Source organism: Diabrotica virgifera, chromosome 5 (genome assembly GCF_917563875.1).
Source record: "Diabrotica virgifera virgifera chromosome 5, PGI_DIABVI_V3a".
NCBI lineage: Eukaryota > Metazoa > Arthropoda > Insecta > Coleoptera > Chrysomelidae > Diabrotica > Diabrotica virgifera.
The window spans coordinates 145,501,280-145,522,101 of NC_065447.1; the positions used below are offsets into that span (position 1 = coordinate 145,501,280).

Sequence of the window (20,822 nt, forward strand, 5' to 3'; positions counted from 1 at the left end):
TCTGATGAGTGACTCAAGACCTGGGTTGAATATTATGGTTCAATATGCAGCCATAAGTTGTTAAATTAATTCACTGTCATTCGGTTATAATTAAAAAAATTGTCTGATCGTCTAAAAGTTCGGAGTGTAGGGTTTCCAAATTCTCCTTCTTTTGTGCGTTTCTTTAGCATTTTAAGCACCCAACAACGTATTTTTCTATTTCTGCAATATTTGTTTACATTTTCTGTTTCTTCGTCTAATATTAGAGCAATTTTTATTAACGTTCAATTTCAACATTGTTCACTACACAAAGCAACCAACCAACCCGCGACCAGCCTTTCGCAGTGTGAATTGGCTCCGAAAACCTTGCCCGTGCCTTGCCGTTGCCGGTCCGGTTCCTTGCACGTCTAATGAGAATCAGGCTTTAGTCTCAGTTGAAGATCGAACTCTGAACAGGTCAGTACCTTCCTGAATTTTACGAAAGCTTGTCGAGCTTGCTCAATGCGACATTTTACTTCCCTGTCCGATGCCCAGTCTTCAAAAAGCCACGTTTCCAGGTATTTAAATTTGCTCACTTTTTCAATGGACTTGGTATTCAGTGTTATGGTGGAGTTTTCAAGTTTCTGTAAATAAATGTTAAATAAAAGAGGGGAAAGCACACATCTCTGTCGAACACCCCTTCTTATAGCTTAATATAGCATTATTATAAGCTTAATAATTCTTTTGGAGATTTATTTCTATACACCTAGATAACAAACAAAAATCCTATCTAATATTTACATTTCGTACTAAACATTATCAAATATTTTTTTTTCTTTCAGTATTGTGACTTTCCAAGAAAATGGCCACCGCCCAGCAGTTTTGCCTCCGATGGAACAATCACCGATCCAATCTTCTCACAGTATTTGACGAGCTTCTTCAAAATGAAGCATTCACAGATGTCACCCTGGCATGCGAGGGTGGTTCTCCCATCAAATGCCACAGAATGGTACTAGCGGCCTGTTCTCCATACTTTCAAAACCTATTCACCGACTTGCCTTGCAAACATCCTGTAGTAGTACTCAAAGACGTTAAGCATGCAGAAATTAAAGCTATTCTAGAATATATGTACAGAGGTGAGGTAAATGTAGCTCAAGATCAATTAGCTGCTTTACTTAAAGTAGCTGAGGCTCTTAAAGTAAAAGGATTAGTAGAGGAAAATAGATCCAATAGAAGTCCCAAACAGGAAGAAGCTATGGATCATTCACCTTCCATATCCACTTCAAGTTCTGTAATGCAAAACATTGTGCACAGTAGCAGCAATACTTCACCACCTCATTCAACGAATACTCTTTATAAGAATTCCTACAATATATACAACAACAAACCTCCCCAAGACTCTAGGCTAAACCTGCCAATGTGGGCTATGCCCGGTCTACCTCTTCCTTCTCACACTTCTTCACAGATTCCTACTAATAACCACCCTAGCACAGCAATGCTCGGTGGTTGTTACGATGTTGCTACGTCCGATATGTCGCCATTAAAAAGAAAAAAATTGTCCAGTTTGCTCATGCATAGAGATACACCAATCTTGAGGACTGTTTTAGGGCAGGGTCAAGCCGATTCCTCGCAACCAGTTAGTTTAGTTTGCCACCCCGATAGCGCCGAACAAAGTAACGGAAATGAAGACAGACTGAAGGTAAGATATAAAAAAAATCAATTAATATCTCTTTATAAGTTCAGATTTATATTTCATCTTGAAATGTTTCTGATTATGGTTGGTACAGTATAAATACCGTTGTACGTCAGTATGTTCGTCAGCGATCTAAGTTGACATTGTTGCCCAATTACAAAAAATTCCTGAATTCACTTTAAATCAAATATATCACATAATTATTGCAGAAGTGGATTATACAACAAAACAAATTAATATTCAATGTAAATAAATAAAAACCTTATAAATAGAAAACAAAAAATGAGTAATAATCTTCCGTTAAGAGGATAGGTACGTATTTTCGGCTGCAATGCTATTCAAATGGGGATTCATTTTTTTCGAATCCTGAGAAAACTAATAAGTATTTTTGAAAAATTTAAACGCAGAATGAAAGATTACGTTATTGGCGAGGGCCGAAAGTCTCTGAGAACTTCTATAATGTTTATTTTAATAAGTTACAGGGGTGAAAAACTAAGAGAAAATTTAGTGTGATATTTAATTTGAAATATCTCATTCAAAATAAACTTTTTATTTATTCTAAGGGACTTTCGGCCCTCGGTAATAATATAGTCTTTCATTCTGCGTTTAAATTTTTCAAAAATATTTATTGGTTTTTTTAGGATTCGAAAAAAAAGGACACAATGTCCGTGGTAATATTTCCAAATCTATCTTTGTCATTCAACGCACTCAGTCGAATAGAATATTGTCAGCATACTGTCAGTCAGACAGTGATAATCAGTGACAATTTTGATTAAACAAAAGTGTTGATTAAATAATATTGATATATAGTGTATTTGATAAATAATTTATTTAAGACGTGAACTTAATAAAAAGTTATTTATTGTGTATTATTTGTGGAAGATCCAAGCAGAGAATACATCAGGATAATATATTATGTGATCCAAGTATTTTGTTGTTAAAGATGTTCAAAATTGTAAGCGTTCCATAGTAACAATATATTATTAAAAAATCACTTAAATACTTTTCCTCTTTTCTCGATTGAGTATTAGTTTTTTGTTGTACATATAAATTATTACAATCACTGAATACATAGTGAAATGATTATCACATTTATTAACAGAATTAATAATTTAAAATTATAAAAATAACAGTTATCCAAGAACATTCAAAAGCCATCTCTTTAAATGAATGATGACATTTTCAAGTAGAATGACATTCTAGTAATGTTTACATATCCATACCAGTGTGAATTTTACTACACGTAATTTGCCGTGTAAAGACAGAAAAAGTAGGGATACCCGTAAAATATTTGCGAGTTATGTACCGATGGCCTTAAAGTAAATAATAAAAACAATAAATATAATAAAACAAATACTTATAGTAAATAATAAAAACAAATCTGAAGTGTCAACTCCGCATCAGTCAAATAAAAGTGTTACCTATTTATAACAAAATGTCACCTTTTTTCGATCTCAGTTAAAGTGTGATCCGAACAAGTGTATTTTATAAAAATGCTTTATATTCCACTTATACAAATTAAATGAAACAATTTATGGTGTAGGTATTTCTTTAAGTTTACATTAATAGAAATCTTCAAATGTTATGTATACGCCTATATAATAAAATATGTCTAGTGGCTGTAATTCCAGTGCACTTGGCTAAATGATTATAAAATAGAACAGATCTACGACATAAATATTTTGTGCTGGTATCATGTGACGTCACTTGCTATGGCGCGGATGACGTGGAACGGTATTTATACTACACGAACCATATATTTAGATATTTTCATATATTCATCGTTTTTTAAGATGTCTTTATTTTTCTCTCAGTACGAAATGCTCCCACTTTTTCTAGAATACTGACTATTTCGTTGAACTCTATCTACTCCATTATGGCTCTATAATCATTTCTGGTTATCTCGCTTAGATCGTTTAGTTTTCCCAATCATTCTCACACTAATTTGGAAGCTGATGTCTTCATGAAATTAAATATAATTTATCTCGCATAATATTAACTGACTGCACGTAGATTATAATTGATTTTTATTTGCATAATGTTACTGAATCATTAAATACATGATCTAATATCAAGATAACTTTCAGCATATGAAAAACGAACCTTCAGAAGACGCTCAATCCCCGTATACAGACTTCACTCCCATGAACGACGAAGAAGATAAATCTAAATTAGCAATTCCCTCCTCGTCTCCTCAGTCGTTCTCTCGCGAAATGCGTGCTGTTCCACCAGGTATAGCCCCATACGTACCTAATCAGGTACCTGAATATAAGAGATATAAACAGTACACCAGAGACGAGATCATGGCAGCTATTGAAGCTGTAAGGAACGGCATGTCTGCCCTACAAGCTGCGAGAAAATACCGTGTGCCTTCGAGGACGCTATACGATAAAGTCAAAAAGTTAGGAATAACGACTAGTAGACCTTTCAAGCGAGGATCTAATGGAAGCTCATCTTGTTTTTCTTATGGTAAGTGTGTCTCTTAAACTGAATTAATATTTCCTAACAATATTTTTCTTGGCATACATTTTCATTTTTGAATCGACTGTCAGTAATATTCTATGTAGTTTAGATCCAAGATTCTATGTAGATTCTATTCCTTGTTGTATTATAGCTATTCACTAGGGTTTTTCAGCAACGGTTCTCCATTTTCCTTTTTTTTCAGTTTTCTTTAACTTCTTATTACATACTTCAGTTTACTGCTCTATTGGCATTACATGAAACAGCTCCTTTTATTATTTATCATTATATTTTCTTCTTCACGTGCCATATCAGACGTTGGCGATCACCATTGCGAAGGCTTCTCGATCTTCTGCAACATGGAATAATTCTCAAACATTTGATCTGAGTCCATTCACGAATGTTTTTTAACCAAGAAACTTGTTTTCTTCCTACACTTCTACGGCCCTCTGTTTTGCATTTAAGGATCAGTTGTAGTATTCTTTTTCTCATGAGCATCTTTTAGTGCGTCACAGTTTTTCGATTTCTTTCTAACGCATTAAATTGTATGTGACAGAAAAAAAGGCACGCCGGTGATTACAGACATTTATAACATTTATTCTAGTTGTCGATAGATGGCGCTATAATGGAAAAAAATTATTTACAAATTTTAATATACTACGAATATAATCTGTACAGTTTATAAGACTATACAAATCAAAGAAAATACCATTTTATAAATGCAATAAACACAATTGATTTGTTTGTATGCCAAATTGCAAATAAAATGTGACAACTGTCAGATTTAACTAAAATGTAATGTTAGAATAAATGTTATAAATGTGTATTATCACGGACTTACCTATTTTCTATCATTTGTGACGCACTGAAAAATGCTCATGAAAAGGACCATATTCTATATCGATTTCCCCTCACTACATGGCCCAAATATGTCATTTTCGGGTATTTAACAGTCTTTAGCAGTTCCCTATCTTTTTTGACCCTCCTTAGTACTTCCTCATTAGTTTGTTTGCTGTTCAAGGTATCTTCAGCAGCAGTCGTCTATGAATTCACATTTCCAACGCTTTAATTCTGTTCATGATTGATACTTTAGTGTCTACACTTCTGCACCACTAAAAGTATAGACCAGACATAGCACTTAACCATTATTTGTCTTAGTTCTAAACTGAGATGATTATTGCAAAGAAATATCTTCATTTTCATAAAAGTACTTTTAGTCATTGCTATTCTGCCGGAATAGGACGTTTCATCGCCGCCGGTTCATCGCAGCCGTTTCGACGGCGCCGATTCATCACCAGTCCATTTCATCGCCGTCCGTTTCATCGCCAGTTAGTCAGTTGATTTTGTATTATGGGAGATAACTCGACACGACGTTAAATTCAGTTCAAAACTTATGTCAATTAAATAGATAAGAAATATTATTATATTTACTGTTCTATTTCTACTTCCCCTAAATTTTATACTAAACAGTACTATTTGTAGTGTTAAATGGCATTTGTAGAAATAATATGTTCAAATTTATGTAGTGTTAGGTTGGGTTAGGTTAGGTTAGGTCATATCCTAGATTTCCTAATTAATGTTAAAAATAAATAATAAATGTAACTGTCGAAAATTGGTCGGAAATTCGGAAATAAATCAGTTAGCGATTAACTGACTGGCGATGAATCGGCCGGCGATGAATCGGCCGGCGATGAATCGGCCGGCGATGAATTGGCGGCGATGAACTGGCGGAGATGAACTGGCGGCGATGAAGCGTCCTAGACCCTATTCTGCGTTTTATTTATAAGTCTGAATCTAGTTGGTCCACTATGACAGTTCCCAAATATGTCATTTTGTGAACTTTTTCAACTTGGACTCCATTTAATTGAATCTCTGCATCTGGATGTGGTTTTTTGGACCAAAGACTAAACATTTGGTTTTGTTTATGTTTATTTTAATGCCCATTTCCTCTACTATTTCGTGAATACAGTCAAGAAGAATTTGGAGACCTTTAATATTTTCTGACAGAATTACTGGATCGTCAACGTATCTAATTACATTAAGTAGTAGTTCCCCGTTGATTTTTATATAGTTGATCATTATAAACAGTAATTGTGCAAGAATGGTGGATATTCTTAAGAGCCGAGTCGTGACCGATAAGGACCCCAGCCCTTTCGGGGTACAAAAAGTGGAATCTGCGCTGGAATTAAGCACACAGCCAGACGTTCTCTTGGTGGAATACAGTAGCGTACTGATAGATTAGCGGGCCCTGGTTTCAGTTGGGATGCGGGCCCGCCCGCCCAATAAAAACACGTTGTATATCAAAAGTTTTTAATAAACATTAAATAATATAAATCATAATATTATATAATATCAAGTGATCCCTATTGTGCCGATGTGTGTTTTTGCCCTCGGGGTGAGTGCCCGATGAGAGTAAAAAACATACGTTCACGATAAGTCCGGAATTGGATAAACTGACTAATTCTAAGCAACTCTAGTTCTACAGAGTTTTTTCACTAAGTCAATACTTTTCGAGTTATTTGTGAGCGAATATGTTCAGTTTTCAACAAAAAAAAAACACGTTTTAAGACGGTTTTTCGCAAATAACTCAAAAAGTAAGTATTTTATCGAAAAAAATATTTGTAGTAAAAATATAGCCTATAAAAAAACTGAAAAAGGGTGTATATACAAAGTCTGTAGACCCAGGAGAGGCAGAGTTGTAGGTAATGAAAAGTAGGTTCTTATTCGCCAAATTAGTCAAAATCGCTCCCTACTTAGCATCCTAAACGAAATTAATCGTTACCGTTTCCCAAATCACTTGACTTATGTATTGTTTCTATGATCTGTAAGTTTTATCGGTTCAAAGTTCTCATTTTTGAAAAAAAGTTTTAAATAAATTATTTTTCTTAATTTTGAAATTTTTTTTATTCAAAATCACTTAAAAATTATTGGTGATACCAAAAACTTCAACTAGTAAAAAAATATAGGTTTTATTTTTTTTACTATATTTTGGACTTTTTTCCTGAATACAAAAATTGGTTTTATAAGATATGGCTGTTCAAAATTTGCATACACTCGTGATTAGTGACTCGTCTAAGTCCATTTTTAACTACAGCCTTTTCAAAAATAAACACTTTGAACCAACGAATCTTACATATAATATAAACAATACATAAGTAAAGTAATTTGTGAAGCGGTAACGATTAATTTCATTTCGGATGATAATTATAATTAGAGGGTGATTTTCACGATTTTTGCTTACCAACCAAAAAAAGATATCTAGGTACCAACATTATTTTGATCGTAACTTAGTTACTTTTGATGTTAAATACTTTTTTCTACAACCGTGTTAAAAATGCAATTTTTAGCACTCCATACGAGCGTTAAAAATGCTACTAGTGCTTTAAGCACAGCGTATACGCTGTGAGCTCGTACGTAGAGGGGATATTTACAAATTTGCGAACGCCAGTAGTGACAAGTTTGTAAACGTTTACCGGAAATTTGACATAAATGTCAAAGTGATTAATTTAAAATTAAAATTAAAAACATTAATTATAAACAATATTAGTTGGTCAAAGCTGTGGTATATATTTTTACCTTAAATATACTTACGTTTTAAATACTGAATTTAAGTTTTTTTAATGTTCCGTAATATCTAATTATAAATAATCTATTATAATCTTAGCGCCATCTACACGATCATTGTCAAAGTATCCGAAGTAAGAAATTGATATTTTATCAATAGAACATCAAAATGATTAGAAAAATCTTTAAAAAATCGATTACAATTTAATTACTTTTTTGCGTTGTAAATATTAAGCGATAACAATTAAATAATAAATTTAAAAATAACCGGTAAAAGTTGAATTAGTAACCGCTAGGAGCGACACCAGCGAAGCTCAGAGCGTATAGGCAATTTTGATGTAATGTCAAAAAATATAAAAATGGAATGTCAGTCAAGTTCAAGTAAAAGTTTTTGTAGATATTGTCCTTTAATTACGTTTGTAGAAAAAATATTGTATGATATGCGTGTTAAAAAGTACATTTTTAAGGCACTCATGTGAATTGCAGAATTCGCTTCGCTCATTCTGCAAACTTTCAAATGCTTGCCTTAAACGTGTACTTTTAACACTTATATCATAAATAACTATTTTAAAAAACAATGGATTATGAAAACAGTTAATTTTAATCCTATCGTTTTTCATACTGACATGACTGATCAATTTACGCCAGCCGTTTTTATAAATAATGAAACTCAAAATTTTTTTACATCTAAATCTCCAGTACTCCAGTCATTATTAAAAACCTTAGTATCAGACAACTAAAACAGCTTTTAAAAAATAAACATTGGAATGAAAATGTCAACAAAATAGATTCTCAAATTGCATAAGATACATTTATAAGTTAAATAATTAGATACAAGCAGAGCGGGCCCCTGCCTGGCCCGGGCCCTGGTTCCGCGGAATCCGCGGAACCATGCTCAGTACGCCACTGGTGGAATACATATCCTCTAGAAAGTGTCGTTCTTCTTTAGCGTTTCTTGCAACTTGTTAAGAAGGAAATGGAAGGATTTCGTGTCATTCGAAAATATCCGTAGAACTTGATTTCATTATCCATGACACGGGGAAACAGGGTATTAAATTCTCCCTCAATGGGTCTTGATTTCCATGCACTATCCACCCATATTCTCTTTCTTCGCCCCCTCAAAGTTTCCCCTTCATTTTCTTCCTCTAGAGCTGAGGCAAACATTGTCGAATCACGTTTCCGAAATTTTGAAAACATGATAGAGACAGAGAAACGCACCACGTTGAGAAGACTACGGCCGTCGTTCGGAACCACCGCACCGCATCCGTATCGCTGTCTCTGCTGGGTGCTGGCTCGGTGCGGTTATGTGTGTCCCGACCTTTATCCTACCTAGTACGGACTATTATTATATTAGTTGATATTTTTATTGTATATGTGTCCAAATCTTCAATTGTATTTTGTGTGTTGATGTCCAAGACTTGTTTCCTTAAGTTACTAGCGTAATTCTGGGTTTTCTACTGCTTACTATTATAATTTGATAATGATTCCATATACACGTTTGATTAAAATACACTAAGCATCAAAATTAACGCATCACCTTAAAAATGGGACATTTCTGATGTCTCGTATTTCCTAAACCTCTTGTCCGATTTTAGTGATTTTTTTAATATGTTATAGCTTTATTCTTCAAGAATATCGATGTAATAATATTGTTGCTAAACAGATAAGTGTCATTGTATACCGGGTGTAACAATGATGGTGTGTTTTTTCCTCCAAGTTTGGAACACCCTGTGGAATATTTTAGCGTATATAAAATATTTAAAATAAAAGTCAACTGTAGCCTTAGGCTTTCTTAACATTTTGCTTTTTGATTCATTCGCTTACATGGGATAATAAAAAAGTTAGGTACTTTAACAACTAGCAACGTTCTTCATCAATACAGGTTGTTTCTAAATAAGTGCGACAAACGTTAAGGGTCAATTCTGCATGAAAAAATAATGACCATTTGCTTTATAAACATATGTCCGAAAATGCTTCGGTTCCGAGATACGGGATGTTGCATGTTTTCTTACAAACTGACGATTTATTTATTGCTCTAAAACCGGTTGAGATATGCAAATGAAATTTGGTAGGTGTTAAGAGGTACCTACTTATTGAGCATTTTTTTGGCATACAATTAAAAATTTTATATTCACCATTGGCGTGCATACGGGTAATATGACCTGGTAATATGGCCCGTATGCACGCCAATGGTGAATATAAAATTCTTAGTTGTAAGTCAAAAAATGCGCAATAACTACCTCTTGAAACTTAATAAATTTCATTTGCATATCTCAACCGGTTTTAAAGCAATAAATAAATCGTCAGTTTGTAAGAAAAAATTCAACATCCCGTATTTCGGAAACGAACCATTTGCGGACATATGTTTATAACGCAAACGGTAATTATTTTTTCATGCAGAATTACCCCTTAAAGTTTGTCACACTTATTTAGAAACACCCTGTATTGATGAAGAACGTTGTTAGTTGTTAAAATACCTAACTTTTTTATTATCCAACATAAGCGAATGAATGAAAAAGCAAAATGTTAAGAAAGTCTAAGGCTACAGTTGAGTTTTAATTTCAATATTTTATATACGCTATTATATTCGACAGGGTGTTCCAAACTTTGAGGAAAAAACACGCTATCATTGTTACACCTGGTATACAATGACACTTATTGTTTAGCAACAATATTATTACATCGATATTCTTGAAGAATAAAGCTATAACATATTGAAAAAATTACTAAAATCGGACAACAGGTTTAGGAAATACGAGACATCAAAAATGTCCCATTTTTTAGATGGTGCGTTAATTTTGATGCTTAGTGTATTAAATGATATCTGTTTATTGAAATATATACTTTGGTTATATATTCCATATTTCATGACTACAAAAAATAAAAGTCACTAGAATTTGTATTAATTTTTAATGCAGGATCACCGTACAGTGGACATCTTTCTGAATCCGACGAAAATCCTAACAATTCCTCTCTATTAGAGGCAAGCAGTTTCCTGCAACACGCTTTAGATGGGAGAGGAGGAGACGAACGCGAAGCTTTAGCAGCAATGGCCGCTGCAGCAGCTGCCCATGCAATAGCTTCAGGACATTCGACAAGCCCAAGTAATCTTGGACGAGCCCGAAGCCCAAGTCCTAGCCCTACAATGATCAAGTAAGTCCAAAACAAATATATGCCAATAAAAAAGCTGACATGAATATTAATTTAGGTACAATTCAACAAAACGGTGCAACAAAACAAAATTGTTATTTGCAATAATAATGTCACGTCGAATATACACTCACCGGCACAACATTCCGCCACTAAAAATTTTTGATTAAGTTTGAAAATTTATAACTTTATTATTCGTACTCCGGTTTTTAAGGTTCTTGCATTAGTTTGTAGGTACATGTATTGATTTAGTTTGTTATTGTTATAAAAGAGATAATCTAAAAGCAAAATCTTAGTGATTTTAATAATAGCCAATAGTCACTCGAGCCCTCCGGGCTCTCGTGTCTATTGCCAGAAAACAAGTTTTCGAAAAATTGTCGCATTATTGTCAATTTTTATTCTCACTCGCTTGTGATATAAATGTTGATTATTTTTTAATGATTTTAACTTCCAATCGTATAGTAAGATTTTTGATCACGTGTTTAATTCTGTCCAATCAGATTATTATTTCATTGGTAATTTTCTACTGTAGAAAATTACAGTGAGAATTTTTTTAAGTAGATTGTTTCTGTTTAATTGCAACCAGTTTCCTAGTTTTGACAACTGCCACATTTAAGAAAATATCCATAATATACTTTAAGTTCTGCATCTAATGTCAAATTGTCACGAGGAGAACACAAATAGGCAAATTTAAGCGCTCGATTTACTTCGGTAAGATTATTTCATGAATAAAACTGTATTTATAAATAAATTAACTAATGTTTTATTAATATCTTCATCTAAATATTTGCTAAACTGTGCTTTTCACTTTGACAAGTTGAAAAATGTGTGTCACATTGATTGGCATCAATGTCACGGACTGTTTTTATATAAAGACTTGAATTTTATATGTAAGTATTAAAAATAATCTTACGAATATCACACGACAGTAAGAATAAATAAGAAAATAATGCTTCATTTTTAATCAAATTTGTTGTCATTGGGCAATAGCCACTCGAGCCCTGCGGGCTCTCGTGTCTATTGCCAGACAACAAATTTTCGAAAAACTGTCGCATTATTTTCAATTTATTCTCACTCTCTTGTGATATTATCAGAGACATGTAAAGAGAATAGACTTGGCTAGGGATATGCCACTCAATGCATCGAGGTGTAACGCCGACATAGGATTGAGTGGTCTAGCCATCTTTGTCAGTCACATGCGCGGGATCGTTTGGTTAAAAGAGATAGATAGACCACCGATCGACTGTTTACATGCTGTTTCCGCGTTACGCTTTTTTGGGGAGTATGCCGAGTCTAGGCTTAATATGTCAATGGATATTATACCCGAGAATTGGTTAAGAATGACAGAAGCACGTGACACTTGTATAAAGATTGTTTAAGAAAACTAGACGTGTACTTCAATTCATTTTTTAATTCTTCTTCTTCTTCTCATTTTTTGTGTAGACATAACATAACTTTGTCTGTTTTTTTAATGTGCCTCCAGTAAGTTGTCGTTCCATCGTTTTCGTGGTGTTCGTCTTTCTATTGGGGGGTATTCCTTCATAAATCTTCTAGTGAAAATACAAAGAGGGATATGGTAGGTAAGAAGAGTTTGTTTTTTTGCTGCATGCTCAAATCGGTGTAATCAACTTGAAATAACAGAGAAAGTGTCGATTTGATTTTAGGTGTATAATGATCCTAATAACTTTTGTAGTGCTTGAAAAGACCTTTAAAATGAGCAATACTAATTGTCGATTATATGCAAACTACGCGAGATATTCTGCAGAAAAGTTAATAACTAATGTATTTTAAGAAGAAATGAGAAGTATATTTAAACCCTCATCCATCAGAATTTAAATACATCGTTTTCCTTCTACAATACTTTCTATTATAGTGTTATTTCTATGTTTAAAAAGTTGGGCCGGATTAAAATGAATGGTTTTTGAAAAAAATAAGGTCAAATTATTATAAAGGTACTACCTGTTGCAAGATAATTCGGATCAAATTCCGACAAAATATATACGTTTTGTACATATTTTGTCGGAATTCCATCCGAATTATCTTGCAACGGATAGTAACTCGAAAAAGATAAGAGATACGAAAAAAAGATACCACACAAAACTGTAGAACTTTTTCACATAAAAATTTCTTTTTTATTTTTCATTACTGTAGCTCTTATCATTTTCAAGTTACATGGAGAAAAAGGAAGATTTTTAAGAAAATTTAAAAATGCGCTCTATAATTTGATCTTTTTTTTTCAAAAACCATTTATTTTAAACCCGTCCAACTTTTTGAACATATAAATAACACTATAATAAAAGGTATTGTAGAAGGAAAACCATGCATTTACATTTTGGTGGATGGGGGTTAAAATTACTTCTCATTTTTTCTTAAAATACATTAGTTATCAATTTTGTTTGCAGCATATCCCTCTTAGTTTTAATGTAATGGACCTTTAATATAGCTCATCTTAAAGGTCTCGTCAAGCACTACAAAAGGTATTCGAGCATTATACACCTAAAATCGACCGTTTCTCTGTTATTTCAAGTTGAATAGGTAGGTACACCAATTTGAGAATGTACCAAAAAACAAACTACTTTCATCTACCATATCTCGTTTCGTATTAAAACTAGAAGATTTATGAAGGCAAATGTCTCTTTGTTTTTTTATAACCTACAAAAATGTTTAATATAGTTTTTTTACTTAGATGCATAGTTTTTAAGGTATTCGCAAAAAACCGTTCGAAAAGGTATTATGTTTTAATGAATATGGCCAATTTTCAACCACGAATATCTCAAAAAGTATTGAGTTTTCAAAAAAAAATATAGAACAGTTTTTTCTGATGAACTGATGACTGTTTGATGTCTTTCCGATATTCTTATTTTTAAATTGTATGTGTATTTTTAATTGCAGATATATGAGACATGCAAGTTTGACTCCTTCTCCCGCCCCAGGAAGTGACCACCACCATTCCCACAGCGAGACAAATGGAAGTTCGGAGAGAGATCACGAAGAAGAGGAAGATCAGGTCGAAGATCTATCAATAAACAGAAAGGAGCAACACAGAGAAAGAGAATCGACAAGAGTAATAATGCCTCCTATGAATCAAGTGTCTGCAATAATGAAAAAGGAGGAACTACTAATAGACAGCCTCAAAGAAGAGGCACGGAGAGAAGTAACCTTAGACTGTGAAGGCGAATAATGTGTAATAAACAATGTCTGGACTCTATTGAGAAGTTTTAAAACCAGTGTTAAATTTTATGATATATAGTTTATTATTTTGAGAAATGCAACCTCGATTGACTGATGTTCAGTGCAATATGTTTTAATGCCGTACTCACTTTTTACTATTAGCTCTTAGAGTAGAAAATGTGAGGAATGAACTAAATGTGCTGGAGATATTGACATCGGTATTATGTGACATAAAAACAATGACAAGGGGTACATAATATCTGCATTTAAAGTATACAGCGTATATAAAATATACACATTTTATACAAATCAAAATTTAGTTGGAATTGATATAAAACTGTCGTTTTTTGAAAAATTCTATTTTGCAATTATACAGGGTGTCCAGAAACTCTACCGACAAACGAAGACAGAAGATTCCTCAGATAATTTTAAGACAATTTAACCAAATTAGCCTAGTCCTAAAATGCTTCCTAAGGGAGCTAGAGCTCTTTGAAGATGGCGTCTGGTATTTAGTTTTTCTTAAATACCTCCAGAACGCTTCTGGTTAGAAAAACGAAAATTGGTAAGCATTTTTTGATCTTTCAACGATAAATCTATTCCATTCATTGCGAATTTCTTGTACCGGTCATAGGCGTCCGTTTTGAGTAGGATAACGGTTATTTTATCGCGTAACATTTTTGTCTTTAAATTTTAAGCATTTTTGACTCTGGACTATTAAATTCTGAGGTATTTTAGTACTAAAAGGTACTCCTCTTTTAAGTCGGTGGAACACTCCATTTTCTAGAAAAATCGATTTGAAAATTTTTCGTCTCTTGAATTTGAAAAAAAAATCAAAAATTGTTTTAAAAACGGTGTGTTTGACCAACTTAAAGCAGGACTAACTTTTAGTACTAGAATACCTCAATTTAATAATCTAGTGACAAAAATGCTTAAAAATTAAAGACAAAAAAGTTATGTGATAAAATAACCGTTGATCTACCCAAAACCGATGCATATGACCGGTACCAGAAATTCTTAATTAATGAAATCGATTCATCTCTGGAATATAATTAAACGTACAAGTTTTCGTTTTTCTAAATAGTTTTTTTTTTATTTTTTTTGAAATTAAAAAAACGAAAAATTTTCAAATCGATTTTTCTAGAAAACGGTTTATCCTGTCGACCTTAAGAAAGAGTACCTTTTTGTACTAGAATACCTCACACTTTAATAATCCAGAGTCGAAAATGCTAAACAATTAAATACAAGAAAGTTATGCGATAAAGTAACCGTTGTCCTACCCAAAACGGACGCCTATGACCGGTACTAGAAATTCGCAATGGATGGAATCAATTTATCTCTGGCAGATTAATACGCATACCAACGTTTGTTTTTCTATGTGGAAGAGTTCCGGAGGTATTTAAGAAAAACTAATTACCAGACGCCATCTTCAAATAGCTCTAGCTCCCTTAGGAAGCATTTTCGGACTATGTGAATTGGGTTAAATTGTCTTAAAATTATCTGAGGAATCTCCTGTCTTCGTTTGTCGGTAGAGTTTCTGGACACCCTTTATAAGTAAAAATGTAAATTTAATGTACGCCCAGTTAACAACTATGTACATATCTCTTGTGCCTATAAACAAACTATTTATTATCACATCTACAAGTGAACAAATAAAAAAGTTTTCTACAATCGATAAAATCTACCTGAGGAGACCTATACTAAATTTACAATCAAGATACAGTAGAAATAAACAGACCAAGACACGTTAAATGCTACTAGGAGCACTCCCAAATCATAATTTACAATGTATATACATTGTAAATTCCAAATCATGATTAACACAGTTTATACATTGTAAATTATGATTCGGAAGTCCTCCTAGTAGCATTTACCCTGTCTTGGTTTGTTTATTTCTACTGCATCTTAATTTTAAATTTAGTATGTATAAAATAAATAAAATATTAACGAAATCAGTGTTTGCTGTAATCTAATTACAAACTGAACCAGTAGTTTAATAGTAGCTATTTTTGCTCAACTTATATTCTTATTGTAGTTTTTAGTCAGATCTCATTTTTTTTTAATTCTAGATGTTCTTTTTTCTACATTCTTTTTTTTTTTCGTTACATTGTAAGATTCAAATATTCTAAATATTTTACAACTATTCATATAATATTAAAAAATTTTAAGTTTACGTGGTTATTTTGGTTATATTTTATAATTACAATATCTTTAAATTGATGAGTTAGTACATTGTTTAATTTGTAATAAATCGCAGGTACAGAAAAACATATCAAAATAAAGCTAACATACTCAAAATTCTATTAAATTGTTTTGTATTTTTCAATTCAATTCGTCAAATACGTAAATATATTTTTGGCAATTGTTTGTGACCCCTTTTGTAAAGTGAATAGCTTTAACATGTTTATTCCTACTAGAAATTAAAAATAGAGCCTTACATACAGATTTTATTAATCGTGTGGAACTGTGGAAGTTAATAGATAAAAAATGTAACGACAATTATCGAGGCCCAACGTGAGACATGGCTCCAATATAAACGTATTCACCAACAATGCTTGCTACATAGTTCATGTATTAAACTGTTCACTTGAAAAGGATGCATTTGTATCAAAAGGCTACAAGACACTTTTGTTTTCGGTGTTTTATTTTTATATTAAGATTTTGTTGGAGTCTTTGTGCTACGTGTTCTAGAAAGCGCCTAAGAAGTATAAGTATTTTTGAAAATGTCACATATTTCCAGACTTTAGTAGTCCTCATATTTAACTAGTGTTTAACTGTAACGTGTGCCTACATGGAATGCTTGCAACGCATTGAGACCAGCTCATATTTTTGCTACAAGTTCCTCTGCATATAGAGAGCCCGACGATAATAAGACTGATAGATATTAACTAATATTTTTTTACATGAGACTGATGATTTAAAAATAATTAGACAAAGCAAAGAGGATGGTCGCATGCTTGAGCATATCATTTTGCGGGATGTCTTCCCTGCGTATAGACCAAATAAAAGAACATAATGTCCGTAGTTAAGACTTAAATATTAATTATAGGGTCATTCGTAAAATAAGGTTCCATATGCCACTGAGAAAGAGTGCGATGAGCTGAGAGAAATCTGGCAACACTGCCTTATATATCAACTCTCTCTCCCTCTCTTACACATTGCTCAGTGTTGACCTAGCAGACTTCGAAGATGGAGGCCACGGTCACTGTTAGCACCAATGTGAAATTTATTCTGTGATACGTTTTTTAAATGCAAAATTCATTTATTTCATCTATTGACACTCGTCAGTTAATTGAAGTTTATGGGTAAAAGTGCATATTGATTCAACATGTTTGCAACGAACGGAAATTCACGATGAAGATGGAAGCGGAAGGCCTTCCAGATTCATCGTGAATTTCCGTTCGTCCTTCACTGAATTCTCTACACCATTTGCGAACATGTTGAACAGATATGCACTTTTACGCATAAACTTTGATTAACTGACGATGAATGTCATTAGGTGAAATCCATTTTGCATTTAAAAAACATGCAAATAGCATACATTTCAAACAACCTCCAGCTTCGAAGGCGACACTGAGCAATGCAGCCAAGTGAAAGTGGTTTGGTGAGAGAGAGGGAGAGTTGATGTGAAAAGAGGTGTTGCCAGATTTCTTCCTTTCTCCACGGCATAGGGTACCTTATTTTTCGAATGACCCTCGTAATACCAATATTTTTTACGAAAACCCCTTACCAATTGAAAACAGCTGGAACCGTTCTTGAATTAGTAAAGGATTTTGCAGAAAAAAAAATTGAATTACTAAATTATATTAATGACTGGTCGCAGGGAACACATTTACCGGGTGTTATATCTTAAAAAAGATGTAAATATTTTTTTACTTTTATTAATTATTGCTGAGGGGCATTAAGCCAGAAATTTTAGAGGTACTGAATTTTTTTTAAGTAACGTATAACTCAAGATTTTTTCGTCAGCGTCCTACACATTATGATCTCAAATAGGATAAAAAATTATTAAATAATTATAGTTTATATTTTTGAAGTTCTTTTCGATGATTTCGATAAAACATAACGCCAGATTTAGAACTTAAAAACAAATATAATATACAAAAAATAATAGTGTCCATAAAAATAAAAAATTACCCTTACAATGTTATATTTATAAATATATTATAGAATAGGATGTATATTTTTTCCAATAAACTTGTTTATTTATCAGCCATATGATGGCTTTAGGAGTTTTATGATTTCCACTTAGTGGATTATGACTTTCTCGACATTCTCTATTGTAGCTTTACACAATTTAAATATTGCCATTTTGTATTTTTTTGAGGTCCTTTAATTTGTAGCTTGGCTGGTTTATGGTTTACTTGATGCTTATCCCAATTTGGCTGTCCAACACTAATACCATCTATACAGCAACTATAAGGGTTTAAGAGAATCAACTTAATTTTATAGTCCCGTTTAATCTTCCTATAACGTCTTTCATAGCGATGATTACGGAGATAATATATGGTCTTCATAAAAAGAACTTTACATAATGCTTTTTTCTTGTCAGAAAACTTGTATTAAATAAGAAAATAATGTATACTAATAAATTAGAATAAATTGGGATTCTTCTATGAATACTTTATTTTTATTACATAACACTTTTACATAACTTGTAAAAATTATAAACCAGGGTGCACTACTATGTTAGCTCGAAATTCAAAATTGTTCAAAGTATTCATCTTCCTAGTTCGCAAGTGTTCTGTTTGTTTTACTTGTCCATTGTCTTCGATATTCTATTGTATCGACCATTGGTGACATTTTTTGTATTTACAGTACAGATACATACGTGGAAACATTGTATAATAATACCCTTCTTATAAACTCTAAAATGGAGAAGAGTGAGAGATAAAAATTATTTTTAGTAAACGATATGTAGATTACATACGTGCCTTTTCAATGTAACATTCAGCCAGTGGCGGATCCAGAGAGGGGGTCACGGGGTCATGACCCCCCCCCGCAAAAGAAAAATAAATATCAATTCAATAATTCTAAACAAAAAGGAAAAAAAGAGCTGTCAAACAAAAAAAATTTAAGCCCCAAAAAAATTGAAAACCCACTTATCCTTGGTAAGACTAAGTGACCTTGCATAAGAGAAAAGCAATTAAATCACCCTCAAGATCCATAACCCCCCCCCCCAAATTCTGGATCCGCCACTGCATTCAGCTCTATGCTTTATGAAATCATCGAAAAGAACTACATACTAAACGTGTATCCAAGACTGACTAGAGTCTGGCTAAAGTTGGTACACAATAAATTTCACATTTTTATTTAAAAAAAAATATAGGTAAACTTAGTGTTTGGACCTGTAGAGAAATTATAAATTATGCATAGTTTAGTAGCGGACACCCAGTTTTTTATTAGAGGGTTGATTTCTAAATTCAGACCTCTATAATTTATATTTCTTGATCGGAAGTAGGTTCAATGTGATTACAATAAATTTATGTGGTTTTGGGGTTTTTTAGGAAACGTATTATATTTCAGTTACTATAGCGTAAGTGAAAATACATTTGTAAGATATTCAATCTGTTGGCTCAATTTTTAAGGCACCGGATAATTGTTAACAGATTTTTCGAGTTTATTGTGTCGTCAAGAGTGTTTTTGTTGCACTTTCGAGAATTTCATAGTTTTTAAATACCAAATATTTAATCAAACCAAATATATACCTACAGTCTTCTATATAAAGGTTAAAAACGAATTAGTAATTTGCCATAAATGGTAATTATAAAAATAAAGAGATTGATTATTTGTAGTGAGTCCCCTTGCGAAGGTAAAAGGTGCCCGCCAGCAAAACTAGCATAGGCACCCTTCGTTTTTTTTAATTAGTATTTTGTATAACACCAACAAAAAAAGCTTATTTTGGCGCTCCCAAAACAGAGGCGCCCTCCTGCAGTACATCCCTTGCAAGCCTGTTATCACCGGCCCTATATCTTACATATTTTCTGTAGCTATTCATTTTATTTGCAAATATAATAAACGTTGCTAACTTTATCAGCTCACTTGCCCTCGCTAACAGTGGCGGCTCGTAATTTTTACAATAGGGGAGGCTATACCTAACTGTAAAATATCTAGACAAATTTGCACTAGCAAAAAAAAAATCCGCTAAAAAAATCTAATTTAAGGCCCCATTTTTTTGACCATTTTTTATTTACATTTTATAATATCATCATAATTCACAATTTCATAATATCAATCATTTTGAAAATAGTTAGTCTAATTGTAAAAGTGTATTACCAAAGTTTGTGTCGTTTATTTGTTAACAATTATATCTCTGCAAGTAGATATGCATATCAAAATAAATACAGATTTGAAGTTTTGCAGTCCATACAGGTTGAAGGTTCACATTTTTTAAGATAACTGAATTTTTTTAATTCTAAAAGCGGCCTACTGCGAATCCCAAAATACGGTAAATTACCGATATTTTGCTTTGCATTACAGATATCGGAAAAAGTTATTTGAACAAGTTGTTTCAAATATTATTCTAATCCCACATACCAAAGTTCATCCCAAAATTCGCACTTTTAGTTTTTTCATTATTTGTAGTCAGGATCCTAAAATCGCAGAGGAGGCTGCTGGCCGAGTAGCCGCCTTTGCCGAATCTCCGGGCAGCGTGTGCGTTAAGCGATGATGCAGCTCTAAGGAGACCGGGTCTCTTTAAACTACCATCCTTAGGCTAAGGCTCCACGGGCGACAAATTTACGCTAGCAGTAGCCGTAAAACGAACTTAAGGTTCCGCGAAACGGAATAGGAATAGCCGAACTGAACCGACTACAGGACTTGTGCGTAG

General features: G+C 33.0%; 1 protein-coding gene across 1 annotated transcript; it reads left to right on the forward strand.

The window, feature by feature from the left end:
* The first annotated feature begins 806 nt into the window (after positions 1 to 806).
* On the forward strand, positions 807 to 20,506 carry LOC126884467 (uncharacterized). The gene is made up of 4 exons (XM_050650403.1): positions 807 to 1,657; positions 3,739 to 4,120; positions 10,594 to 10,828; positions 13,718 to 20,506. Exons 1-4 carry the CDS (start codon positions 821 to 823, stop codon positions 14,004 to 14,006), a joined length of 1,743 nt encoding a protein of 580 aa, XP_050506360.1. The 5' UTR covers positions 807 to 820; the 3' UTR covers positions 14,007 to 20,506.
* The last annotated feature ends 316 nt before the right edge of the window (positions 20,507 to 20,822 follow it).